Source organism: Diceros bicornis, chromosome 6 (genome assembly GCF_020826845.1).
Source record: "Diceros bicornis minor isolate mBicDic1 chromosome 6, mDicBic1.mat.cur, whole genome shotgun sequence".
Taxonomy (NCBI): domain Eukaryota; kingdom Metazoa; phylum Chordata; class Mammalia; order Perissodactyla; family Rhinocerotidae; genus Diceros; species Diceros bicornis.
The window spans coordinates 33,463,956-33,478,479 of NC_080745.1; the positions used below are offsets into that span (position 1 = coordinate 33,463,956).

The 14,524-nt window shown below is 33.3% G+C and overlaps 1 protein-coding gene across 3 annotated transcripts in view; it reads left to right on the plus strand.

The window, feature by feature from the left end:
- The window catches only part of P4HA1 (prolyl 4-hydroxylase subunit alpha 1), an 88,426-nt gene that overhangs the window by 40,216 nt on the left and 33,686 nt on the right, over positions 1-14,524 (plus strand). For all 3 annotated transcript variants that reach the window (XM_058543214.1, XM_058543215.1, XM_058543213.1), the window contains 2 exons: positions 9,931-10,170; positions 12,186-12,382. In XM_058543214.1, coding sequence (XP_058399197.1) covers positions 9,931-10,170; positions 12,186-12,382 — 437 coding nt within the window. The remainder of the gene's footprint in view (positions 1-9,930; positions 10,171-12,185; positions 12,383-14,524) is intronic.

Here is a 14,524-nt window from a genome sequence, read left to right on the forward strand (position 1 = left end):
CTAAAGAGCTTCTGCAAGGCAAAGGAAACCAGAAACAAAATGAAAAGACAACCCACCAACTGGGAGAAAATATTTGCAAATCATATATCCGACAAGGGGTTAATCTCCAAAATATATCAAGAATTCACACAACTCAACAACAAAAAAACAACCTGATTAAAAAACGGGCAGAGGACATGAACAGACATTTTTCCAAAGGAGATATGCAGATGGCCAATAGACACATGAAAAGATGTTCAACATCACTAATTATCTGGGAAATGCAAATCAAAACTACATTGTGATAGCACCTTACACCCACTAGCATGGCTATACTCACCAGGACAAAAAATAACAAATGTTGAGACGATGTGGAGAAAACAGAACCCTCATACACTGTTGGTGGGAATGCAAACTAGTGCAGCCACTATGGAAAACAGTTTGGAGATTTCTCAGAAAATTAAAAACAGAAATACCATGTGACCCAGCTATCCCACTGCTGGATATTTAGTCAGAGAACTTGAAATCAACAATCCAAAGAGACCTATGCATCCCTGTGTGCATTGCAGCATTATTCATAATAGGCAAGATGGGGAAGTAACCCAAGTGCCCATGAACTGATGAATGGATAAAGAAGATGTGGTGTATATGTATACATGTATGTATATATACACACACACATATATAAAGATGTGGTGTGTATATATATACCCATATATATGGTGTCTGTGTATATATTTATACATACACACACAATGGAATACTACTCAGCCATAAAAAAGACAGGGTTGTCCGGTTTGCAACAACATGGATGGCCCTTGAGGGTGTTAGTTAAGTGAAATAAGCCAGACAGAGAAAGAGAAACACTGTATGATTTCACTCATATGTGGAAGATAAACAAACACATGGACAAAGAGAACATATTAGTGGTTACCAGAGGGGAAAGGGGTTGGGGGTGGGCATAAGGGGTAATGGGGTACATATATATGGTGACTGACAAATAGTAACGTACAACTGAAATTTCACAATGTTATAAACTATTATGACCTCAATAAAAAAAATTTATTAAGGAAAACAGCATTGTGCTCCTTTTTCTAAAATTTTCCTTTGCAGTGTTATCAGATACTTATATGTATAAGATTATATCTGTTTTATCAGAGAAAATGTAGGTTAGTCTGCTTCCCCCCCCACCAAAGCCCCAGTAGATAGTTGTATGTCATAGCTGCACATCCTTCTTAGTTGCTGTATGTGGGACGCGGCCTCAGCATGGCCGGAGAAGCGGTGTGTCGGTGCGCGCCCGGGATCCGAACCTGGGCCGCCAGCAGCGGAGCGCACACACTTAACCGCTAAGCCACAGGGCCGGCCCAGGTTAGTCTGCTTTTGACCAATAGTTTCTTTTTAAAACTTTACTCTTCTGGAAGCATGACTTCTAGCACAATATTAATTTATTTTCAGAACCATATATTCAGAGGAAAATGTAGTAAGGTTAGTAGTTTTTATTTTTTATTGTCTAATTTTATTTTATTTTTTCACATAATTGGGCATTTTCTTTTTTGTTAGCGTCTAAAAGGGAATTATGTGATTTTCTTTATAAGGCAGAAAAAGAGCCCTGTAGGACATGACTGTCTCCTTTTTGATATTATTTATAAAACTTTTTATTATGGAAAATATCAAACAAAAAATAAAAGTAGTGACATATGAGCCTCCATGATGCGTTACCCAGCTTCAGAAGTTTTTAACACTTTGCCATTGTTGTTGTCTTTGTTCCCTCCACTCCCTCCTTTTTGTTGTTGTTTTCACTAGACTATTTTAAAAGCAAATCTTAGACGTCATGTCATTTTATCCATAAATAATTCAATATGTATACCTAACTGATCAGTCAGGTCCTTTTTTAAAAAAGTAATAAAACCACTTACTATTAACCAGTCTAACAAATTGACAATAGTTCCTTAATGTAATTTAACACCCAGTTAATATTTAGTTTCTCTGGTGATCTCAAAGATGCCTTTTTGCAGTTGCATATTTTGGTTTTGTCTTTAAATCTTTTATTCTTCCCTTTTCCCCTCATTCCATTGATTAGTTGGAAAAACCTGATCATATGTCCTGTGGAATATACCACATTCTGGAGTTGCCTGGTTTCTTTTTTTGTGTTGTTTAACTTTTTCTCTAACTCCTGTGTTTCCTACAAACTGGTTAGAGCTTGAGACTTGATTAGATTCACATTCAAGTTTTTTAATTAACTCCACAGGTGGCGATCTGAACTTTATGTCGAATTGTATGATCGTACACCTGATGTCTTGTCACACTTTTTGTGATGCTAATTGATGAGTGGCTTTGGTGGGTGGTCGGAGACTGATACCTCCACATAAAGTTCTCCTCGAGTTTCATCTAATAGTGTTGGCAGCCTTTGATGATCATTGCCTAGAACTATTTCATAAGGGGTTGCAAAATAGTGATTTTTCTCCTTCCATCATTCTTTCTACTTTTATTAGCTGGAATTCTATAAATGAGAACTTACTTTCGGGAGCCATTTGGCTACCCTGAACTATAGTTTATACGTGAAAGCAAGATAAATCTTTGATTCTTTTGTGTCAATTTTCAGGGTGATGAGTTGATGTCATAATAACTTCAGTAGTGACTAGTGATTTTTATCTGAAGTATCATTATAAACTCATGGATTTTTATGTATTTTTGTATTTCAATCCATTTATATTCATTATTTCATTGGATGCTCAGATCATCCCATTTTAGGCCTCTTTAGATTGGCTAATTTGTCTTTTTGAAATGATCCTATCGTTCTTTGCTAGCAAGGGAGCTTCCTTGCTGTCTGGCAGTTTCTTCTAGGCTTATCTTGTAAATTTCTACCCCGGAGCAGGAATCAGGCATTTATATAATGAGCCTTGATTCTTTTTGATGGAAAAATGACACTTAGGCAGCAGAATCTGGTTAGGTTCTAGGGATGTTTATTGCTATTGACTTTGTCATTGATTTTAGGTCTTCAATGGACAGAGACAGGAAATATGTGAGTTCATATTATTAATTCCAGTTCAGATTTACGGTTACAGAGTTCGTACTTATATCTCTTTTGTGGTGAAGATCTTGATTCCAATGCCATTAACATAATTGCTTTTTTGTATTAGCCTATAATATGCCTAAAATAATTTTAAAATAATAGTACCTGCATTATTAATAACATTAAGACTATTGAATGTAGTTTATTTCTTTGAATTTTTTATCCTTAGAATGTATTATGCCAGATATGATTGGTCAAAATATTGTTTTAAAAACACCTGAAGTAATTCTTTTCTTTGTGTGGTTATGTCCTCATGTTAAACCATTGGGTTCATTCATTTCAATATTTTCCTCTCATTTTTAGGGATTGTTCTTCTTATTTTATTATTATTATTTTAGTATTATTATTATTATTTAATATTTTTGTTTCTCTTGATTACATACCTTAGAGTGAAATGGCTGGGCTGCATGGTAGATATAGATTTAACTTTTAAGAAACTGCCAAATTATTGTACCATTTTATATTCCTATTGTTACTGTGCAACGTGGGGCCTTCTGCTCACCGCAAGACGTGCCAATAGTCAAGAGGCAAAGTGGTAGGAGATAAAGGACTTTCTTATTACAGCTTGCCATCAAGAGGGAAGATGGCCGAGTCATGTCCAAAAGAACCATCTTAAGGGGGCACAACATCTTACAGCAATTATGTAGGCCATCCGGTTATTGGGGAGGGGGTTAGGAACACCTTCTGGTGTTACAGACTGGGAGTGCCACACCAGATCTTTCAGTTTTCACTGATGATAGCTGTCAGCGTAGATTCTCTGTTCAGGGGTAATCACATTCCTAAGGAACTCAAAAAAAAACAAAGTTATCATCTTATCGCAGCTGGGGTACGTGCACAAGCAGGGGTCGTAAAATCTACAGAGCAGTTAGATCTCCTGCAGGGTGCATATCCAGCTGGGTTAGTCTGTCAGAGGTCACTCAAAGTTACAATAGAGTTTTTCTTTTCTACAATATGGCTTCCCTTATATCAACCTTGTCTTGAGCCGGTATCACTATCATCAGTGTATAAGAGTTCCAATTCCTCCACATACTCATAAACACTTAGTATGTTCAGTCTTTTTAATATTAGCCAATCTAATGGGTGTGTAGTGATATCTCCTTTGGTTTTAATTTACATTGTTATACTTATGTCAAAACTGATGACTAGTGATGTTGAAGATCTTTCCATGTGTTTATTGGCCATTCATATCTCTTCTTTGGTGAAGAGTCTGTTCATATTATTTTGAGTTCTAAGAGTTCTCTATATATTTAGGATGAAAGTGATAAATCTTTATCACTTTATCAGATAAATGTGTTGTGAATATTTTTAACCAGTCTTTTTGTCTTCATATTAGTGCCTTTCAAAGAGCAAAAGTTTTAAATTTTGATGAAGTTTAGTTATCAGAAGTTTATTATTATTGTTAGAAGTTTCATAGTTAAAGATTTCACCTTAAGCTACAGGATACATTTTGAATTGACTTGTTTATGATAGGCAGTAAGGATTGGTGTTTGTTTTTTAAAATATGAATACTTAGTTTGTTGAATAACATTTATTGAAAACACTTTCCTTTCCCTGTTGAATTGCCTTGGCATCTTTGTCAAAAATCAGTTGGTCTATTCCTTGACTCAATTCTGTTCCATTGATCTTTCTGTCTATCCTTAATACCAAACAGTGTGAATTACTATAGCTTATAGGAAGTATTGAAATCAAGTAGAATAAGTCCTCCAACTATGTGCTTTGTTAAAATTGCTTTGGCTATTCTATATTCTTTGAATTTGCATATAAATCTTAGGATCAGCTTGTCAGTTTCTAAAAAAAAAAAAATGCCTGTAGGAATTTTCATTTGGATTTTGTTGAATCTTGGGGAGAATTTGGGCAGCATTGCCATTTTGACAATATAGAATTTTCTAATCCATGAACATGTTGTCTCTCTCCATTTATTTAGGTTGGAGAAGTTGGGGTAGAAGACAAGATATTTTGACATTAATGTTAAACCACCATGAGTCTCACAATTACTGTTTGACTATTGGTGTCAACAGTTGGAAAAAATTCTCCTCTCTTCATTCTCTTTCTCCTTCTTTTTCTTCTTCTTCTACATCTTTTTCACTGAAAGCAAATTTATCACAGGCTGAGTTTTTAATTCATATTCTATCTTTATCCTCTTCTACTGTTCAACATTTTTATATTTTGGTTTCTGAATATCTACTATATTTAGAAATGTTTTGACAAATGAAGCATGTTAACACATGGTCCAACATAGGAACATGAAACTGTAACTAGCATGGTGGACAGTATTCATTTTGGGGCCTGACATAATACCTTTTTCTTTGGATTTCCATGAGTATCAAATGAGATAAAGCATGTGAGAGCTAAAACTGCAAAATGCTGTTATTAATGTTTTTATTTAAAAGAGATGCCCAATAACCTTTTTTAAAAATTAAGATATAATTGACATTTAACATTGTATTAATTTTAGGTGTACAACAACATAACTTGATATATGTATAGTCACGTGCCGCATAATGAGGTTTCAGTCCGTGACGGACTGGATATATGACAGTCGTCCCGTAAGATTAGTACCATATAGCCTAGGTGTGTACTAGGCTATACCATCTAGGTTTGTCTAAGTACACTCTGATGTTCGAACAGTGATGAAATTGCATAACAACCCATTTCTTAGAACGTATCCTCTTTGTTAAGCGATGCATGACTGTGTATATTGTGGAATGATCACCACAACAAGTTTAATTAACATCCTTTACCTCACATAGTTACAAAATTTTTTTTTCTTGTGATGAGAACTTTTTAAGATCTACTCTTTTAGCCACTTTCAAATATACAATACGGTATTGTTAACTACAATCACCATGTTGTACTTTACATCCCCAGGCTTTATTTATCTTCTGACTGGAAGTGTGTGCCTTTTCACCACCTTCACTCATTTCACCCATATCATTTTTAATTATGTAAAACTTTTTATAATCTTTCAAAGTCCAAACTACACTAAAGGTCCATTGACAATTTCATTTTCATTTCTGTCTTCCTCAGCCTGTTCCTTTCTTCTTTCTCTGTGTAACAACCATTTTATTAGTTTTTCTATTTCCATTGTTTCTTTTTGAAAATATAAGCAAATGTATATATATTCCTATTTCCCCTCAACATAAACACAGAAAGTACATGGTATAAATACTTTCTGTACCTTGGTGTTCATTTATTGATATGCCCTAGATATCGCTTCATATCATATATAGAAATCCTCTTCATTTCTTTTTACAGATGCATGTTACTCTGTTTTGTGGAAGTATCATAGTTTACTTAAGTAGGCCCCTATTGATGGACATCTGGTTTGTTTGCAGTCTTTTGCTATTATAAAAATTCTGCTGTCAATAACCTTGTGCATATGTTATTTTGTATTTTTGCCAAGTGATCTTTGGGACTTTTTTTAGAAATGATGCCACTGAATCTAAGAGTAAATGCATGGATAATTTTGCTAATATTGTCCTAATTTTCCTCCATAGTGGTTGTATCATTTTGCATTTCCACCAGCATTATATGAGATTGCCTGTTTCCCTACAGCATCACCAAAAAATATCAAACTTTGAGATTTTTGCCAATCTGATGGTTCAGCTTTTCTTTAACTTAGATTGGCTCATATGTCAACTAATTTCTTTGTTTATCATTCTTTCTTGTACCTCAGACTTTCCTTTTGGAATTATTTTCCTCCTCCTTGAAACACAAACTTAAGAAGCCCTCACATGTGCCATGTTTGGCTTGGCGTTCCCTTGTGCTTCTTGAATCTGAAGTTTCATGTGTTTTAATTCTGGGAAATTGTCCATCATTATTTCTTTAAATAGTGCCTCTCCAACATTTCTCTGTGTTGTCTTCTTCTGGAACTCCAAGTAGGTACAATTATACCTTCTTATTTTTTCTTCCTTGTCTTTTAACTAACACTTCATATTTATCCCTCCTCTCTGCTGCATCTTTGGTAGTTTATCTTATGGTAGTTTATTTAGCTCTCTTCTAGGTTTATTATTCTCTTTTTCTGTGTGTCTAACTTGCTGTTTAACCTGTCCAAAAAGCTTTTATTTCGTTGATTGTATTTATCATTTCTGGAAGTTCTATTTTCTTCCCCATTCAGATCTGCCTGGTCTTTTTTCGGGTATCTTATATGTTCATATTTTCTTTTTTTTAAATTTCTTTAAACATTTTAATCGTAGTTTTTTTGTATTCTTAATCTGGTAAAAACCAGTATCTGAAGAACTTTCTTTTTGGTTTTGGCACCAAGAAATTTGCTTAATTCTTGTAAAGTTGGCTGTAGTATGAGTGGATAATTGTTATATTTTAGCCAGCATTTCTAGGTATTTTATATCAGAAGATTTTTTTCTCCTGCCAAGCATATGTGGTCCAGAAGTAATTCTCTTTCCGTTGCTTAACATCATATAAACCCAAAACAACATAAAATACTCAGCCCTTGAAAATCTCCAAGTAACTCATCTGATTTACTGTTTATAAAGATGGAATGTTAGATGGTTGCTGTCATTTTCTACATAACATTAAGTGTTATACTTTTTACATTTATTTCTTTCTACAGTTCTTTATTTTTTCTTTGTTCTTATAAAAGTAATGGTAATCGTACAATATTTGAAGAGGTAAAATGGTATAAAGATTTAGGAAACAACTTGCTTATAATCCATCTCCCAGGGTAACAGTTTAACATTTTGACATATTTCTGTCTAGATTTTTCTGGCTTTCCTATATGGCTTTTGAAATTATCTTTCTTAATGAAAAATACTATTCCATTATGTTGACCTATCTGCCTTATACATATCGTTGGTTTTTGCTTATCATAGTTTTTAGCTATAATATTTGGTTCAGCTACAAAAAAATCATTTATACAAGAAGGTGTTTCTTCCCCAACCTCTAGTATTAACTCAAAAAAATAATTGAAATAATATCAATTCATAGCATATAAAATTATTATTCTTGTCTCATATTGCTGAATGTCTTAAAAGTAAAGTTACCAGTTTACTACTCCCTCTGCCTATTAAACTTTACCATTTTATGGTATAATATTAGGAGCACAAATTTCTGGAGTCGTAATGTGCAGATTCCAATTCTGGCTCTTAGCTGTGTGACCTTGAGCACAATAGTTAACCTCTCTCTACTTTAGTTCCTAATCTGGATTGCTTTGAGGATGAAATGAGTGACAAATGCATCTTTAATAAGGCATTAATAAGTAAGACCTCAATAAATGTAGGCTATTGTTTAAAAATATTTTTCTTCATTGTTTTAATTTCATATTTCTTTAATGATTAATGAGGCTAAATATTGTCCCAAGTGTTTTGGTTTTCTATTTATATTTTATCTCATGTGAACTGCCAACTATCTCCTTTTCTTAAGATAGAAGTTTCACTTTAGAAACCAGTTGACATGCCAACACCAAAAGCACAGCTGACAAAAGAAAAGATTAATAAGTTAGACTTCATCAAAATTAAAATTTCTGTGCTTCAAAGTACACCATCAAGAAAGTGAAAAGACAACCCACAGAATGGGAAAAAAATATTTGAAAATCATATGTCTGATAAAGGACTTGTATCTAGAATATATAAAGAATGCAATTAATCAATAATAAAAATATGAATAACCAGATTTTTAAATGGGCAAAAGATTTGAATAGATACTTTTCCAAAAATGATATACAACTGGACAATAAGCGTGTGAAAGGATGCTCAACATCATCATTAGGAAAATACAAATCAAAACCACAATGAAATACTACTTCATACCAGAATGGCTATCATAAAAAAGATGGAAAATAACAAGTATTGGCGGGGATATGGAGAAATTAGAAGCCTCGTACATTGCTGGTGGGATTGTAAAATGGTGTAACCACTTTGGAAAACTGTTTGGCAGTTCGTGAAAATGTTAAGCATGGAGTTGCCATAGGACCCAGCAATTCCACTACTACGTAGATACTCAAGAGTAGTGAAAACATATGTCCACACAAAAGTTTGTATGTGAATGTTCACAGTAGCATTATTCATAAAAGCCAAAAAAGTGGAAACAACTCAAATGTCCATTAACTGATAAACAAAATATAGTCTATCCATATAGTGGACTATTATTTGGTAATAAAAAAGATGCTATACCGTGGATGAACCTTGAAAACATTAGGCTGAGTGAAAGAGGCCAGTCACAAAAGACTATATATTGCATGATTCCATTTATATGAAGTAGCTAGAATAGGCAAATCTGTAGATACAAAAAGTAGATTAGTGATTGTCTAGGGCTGGGCCAGGGACGGGGCCAGATAATGAGTATTGACTGCTAATGGTGACGGGTTTCTTTTTGGGGTGATGAAAATGTTCTAAAATTAGATTATGGTGATGGTTGCACAACTCTGTGAATATACCAAAAACTATTCTTTAAATGAGTGAATTTTATGGTATGTAAATTATATATCATTAATGCTGTGAGAAAGAGAAAAGGAAGAAGAAGGGAAAGGGGAAGGAACCAACTGACAGGTTTGCCTCTCTTCCTGTCCATTCGTCTCTTGTCCAGATTCTTGGTTAGGAATAAGATAGATATATCTCATATGGTGTTTCCTGCTGTGTTAGAAAATTGCATGCTTCAACCTAGTTGGTGTTTCATTTTGGTATGATGGCTGATAATTAAAGTCTTGGGTTCTCTAGGTCCCATGTACTCTATTAGCTGTGTGATTCTTGCCGTGTTTCATTACCTTGTAGGTTGTTCCTTTGTTTATAAACTTAGGATAATTCCTCAAGAGGGTTGTGGGGAAGTTCAAATGAAAGTGAGATAGCACTTTGAAAGCTATATAGTCCTAAATAAATATAGAGTATATTAAGATTCCTAAAGTTCTCTGTATTTTCTCTCCATAGGAGTAAAACACAAATCTTTTCTAACAGTTGAGGACTGTTTTGAGTTGGGCAAAGTGGCCTATACGGAAGCAGATTATTACCATACAGAGCTGTGGATGGAACAAGCACTAAGGCAGCTGGATGAAGGCGAGGTTTCTACCATTGATAAAGTCTCTGTTCTAGATTATTTGAGCTATGCAGTGTACCAGCAGGGAGACCTGGATAAGGCACTTTTGCTTACAAAGAAGCTTCTTGAACTAGGTATGTTAACTTGGCCTAATTCAAAGTTACAGATATATTGGGGGATATATATGTATTAATTATAATTATACGTGTAATAATTATAATAATGTATATAAAAAGTACCAAAGCTATTTGATGATTTATGTATAATTCTGAGATATATGTGTAATTCTGATATATGACTATATATCTCATCATATGGCTTTGGTACTTGTTGTTTGTTAAAGTCACGAGCCTCATCTGTCAGACGTGCTTTATCCTCTCTCTGTTTATCCTCTAAATAAATGGCAATTGATTTTTTTCACCTAATACTACTACAAGACTGGCTGTGTTTCTCTGCTCTGTAGTCTTCAGGAATTATAAAATTGGGACCTAACCTAGCTAACTCAGTCAAAAATGTTTATTTACCATGTTGCCATATTAAATATTAACCAGTTTCCTTTCAAGGATGTTTTTGGTTTATTACATTTCATATACAAATATAGTGATTTAAAATAGACTGAAAATATATTTGATTGTCATACTCAAATGTTAGAAAAATATGATCTCTTATGAGAATTTTACCACTAGTATTTTGAACAGAGATATAGTGTTGCTCTAAGTATGATACAGGGACCATATGCATCAGAATTACTTGGATGCTTATTAGAAATGAAAATTCCTTGATCTCCACCCCAGACCTACTAAATCAGAATCTCTGGAGGTGGAGTTGTGTGCTGATAAATTTAGGTGGCTTTGGTATATAACAAAGCATTAAAACTTCTAAAAAATAAATTATTTTATGAATAGATAAATATATTTATGTTAGAAGAGTCAAACAATTCGAAAAGATTGGTCATCTGAAAATAATCCTAAAGGGTTGGTCATCTGAAAATAAACCTTTTTTTTTTGAGGTAACATTGGTTTATAACATTATGAAAATGAACTTATGAAAATGAACTTTTGATAATTAGGTTATTTCTTAGTTGAGTGAATTAATAAATTGAGATGTTACTTCAAGTACCCTTTTTTTCAGTATTTTTTTGCTGATTTTTTTTCTCCTGACTTAAAAAATACTTGACTCGTTGTAGAAAAATTTTAAAAGTAGAAAAAGATATAGAAGAGTCATCCATAAGCCAATCACCCAAAGATACCCACAAAATTTTTTTTACCTTGAAGTATACACTCCCTTCCCCCTACAAACCACACTTTTCCCTTTTCTTTTACAAAATTAGGCTCATATTGTATATCACAGCATATATTGTGAGCAGTTTCTCAAAGACAAGAAATATTTTACACATCTAAGGCTAGATTTCCTACACACTTCAGTTCGTGTCACATGTGAAGTTTCTATGTACTGTTCTGCCTTTTTTATTTGTGTATGTGTGTGGTTGTTTGGATTATTTTTTCTCCCGGATGGGTGGAGTAGTCCTCCTTTCCCCCTAAAAGATAGCTAAAAATTGTGACTAGCAATTCAGAGGCAGTTAGTGGATTCTGGCTTATTTGAAAATTATATCTTTAGTATCTCTTTTCTGTGTCACTTAGAATTTTGGGACTGAAATCCACTCAGCCCTCAAAAGTAGGCTGTGTTCTACGTTTTATAATGTATCTGTGGTAAAGGTTGCTTTTGAACTGTATACTCTGTTTTCCCCTGGTGATTACATTTCAGTCTCAGAAAAATCTTTTCCATTGCTTAAAATAAGTAGAATGAGTAGTGTTTTAAAATTCATTTGATATCAAATTGATCATAGTTGCTTTGGCTGATTAGTAAGTTCTCAAAGTAGAAGCAGTAATTGCTACTTTGAAATAAATGGCTGTTTCCATCTCCAGACCTCTCTTTATAAAGGGTGACTGTGTGACCTGATGTACTGGAGGCAGTACTGGTTTACACCTTTTGTTTTGGTATAATAGTTTTTATTAGTGCCTCCTTTCACTCTCAAAAGCATCTGATTTGGAAGGTAAATTATATGGTCCTCTATTTTTATATTACTGTATTCTGATGCTTGAACAACTGTAAACTTGCTCATGGACGTGCTTTCTTTTTCTTCTAATAGATCCTGAGCATCAGAGAGCTAATGGTAACTTAAAATATTTTGAGTATATAATGGCCAAAGAAAAAGATGACAATAAGTCTGCTTCAGATGACCAATCTGATCAGAAAACCACATCAAAGAAAAAAGGGGTTGCTGTGGATTACCTGCCAGAGAGACAGAAGTACGAAATGCTGTGCCGTGGGGAGGGTATCAAAATGGTAAAGTGGAAAAGTCAATTGTGTGTGTGTGAATGTGTGTGTGTATGTGTTTGTACATAGTTCTAAAGAGAATCAGAGTTCTTTTGTATTTAAGCTTATGTGATAAAAAATCAGAATTACTGCATAAAGTATTACAGTATGCCACATCACCTTATTGTAGGTGTGACACTGAATATGCTCTAATTGTTAGTAAAATAGCTTTAAAATAAATCTTGTGAATCATATACCATTACAGGTATTTTTAATAATATTACTCTTTTCGTAGATCAAAAGAGGTTTTTTTTTTTTACGGTGAAGGATCAGATAATTCAAGGGAACTGATAAAGTTTTTTCTTATATCTTAATGCAAAAGAGATTTCAGCAGTCTTAAGTAGAAATTATATACTATTCTAACCCATCCTATGAAACAATGGACTCATCTATACAATAATCTCTTGTAGTTTTGCTCCTAGACAACCTTGACAAGATTGCTTAGTGAGATGTTTTAGTCTATTTAAGAAATATTAAAAATGCCGAAAGACTTTGGACAGATTTTGGCTTTAACATTTATTCTTTAAAATACTCAAATGTATCTATAAATCCCTTTGTTTATTGTATATCTATATTTATGTCTTTATAACTCAGTGTACCAATGCTTTAGGATGTTACTAGATAGTAGGCCAAAAACAAAAAAGTTCAAATCAGGGAAACGTAGGATTTTGTTCAGCCTCAGGACTTTTCAGAGCCTTTTCATGATAATGTACATTATGGATATGATAGACATTGTTTCCCAACATTAATTGATCATGGAAGCCTTTTTTAAGGCATATCATGTGGTACTAGTGTTCAGCTGAATACAGGCATATGCAGAAGGAGTTAGTGAATTTTTGAAATAGGTGCTTTTAAGTGTAAACATTTGAATAATGTTTAACTTTTTCTCTACTACTGATAAACTCAAGCTGGGCTTTATGTTTCGATATTGATGACTTTCTGATATTTGATGACTTACTATTGACATCCTAACCTTTAATAGCAACTAAGTAGATCATATCTGTGTTGACACCTTTGATAGCTAAGTTCTTGGAGTCCTGCAAGAGCATGCCTACTTTTGCTTTGAGAGCTAATGAGTAAATCCAAGGATAATAATACTCTGTTAGACTCATGAAACTTTTTTTAATTTAACATCTAAATATTTTAGTGTGTATCTTTTGAAGATAAAGACTCTTAAAAAATAACCACAATACCATTACAATACCTAAAAAATTCACGATAGTTCCATAATATCATCAAATATCTAGTTAGTGTTTAGATTTCCAGTAGTAAGCAAATATTTTTTATTGCCCTTAATAACTCCTAAAGAAGAGAGTGAAGCAGAACTGCAGGTATAAAACAGAAGTCTGCTAATTTGCCATTTTGTTGATGTGACGCACACATGTCAATTCTGCCCAAGATCGAAGGAGCATCCTTTTTCTCAGAATAGCTCAATCCTTCTCATCATTATATAAAAGACTTCTTTTATGTTAAGAATTCTTGGATTTGACTCTACGTAAATCAAGTACATGGAGAATAAACATGAATTATTATTTGTTTTAGTATCTTAACTAATAATTAAAACAAAAACTAATTATTCCTACTTCATATATAACATACTTGTTTAATCAAGAGAAGAATCAGTCGTGGAGTAACTTATTTAGTTAATATAATACATAGATGATTGAAAAGAACATTTATATGTTTTCTTGACTACTCTATTTTTAATACCCCCTAATAAAAGCACCTGGCTTCTTTGTTTAATAACTTATTTTCTCTTTTTCAGAGCTACCCATTTTCATCTTTGCCTTTTAAAAAAATTCTTTTAATTTTTTTTTTCCACAGCATTTAACTGGGAGGTACTTAGGAAAACCTGGTTAGGTTTTGTTTTGTTTTGTTTTTTCTTTTAGAAACTTTCTGAGTGCTTCTCAGTTACTTTGTGAAGTTTGGAGCAATGCTGGTCATTCATTTCATATTTCCATAAATATGTCTTTCTTTCATATTTGTAACACCTGAACTTTATTTTGATGAGAGAAGGGTTAAAAGGGAAACCCTATCTTTTTTCTTATTTAAGGCCTACCATCTCTCTCCCAGAAAATAATCATTAATAAAACTTTCAAAATCTTGAAGGTT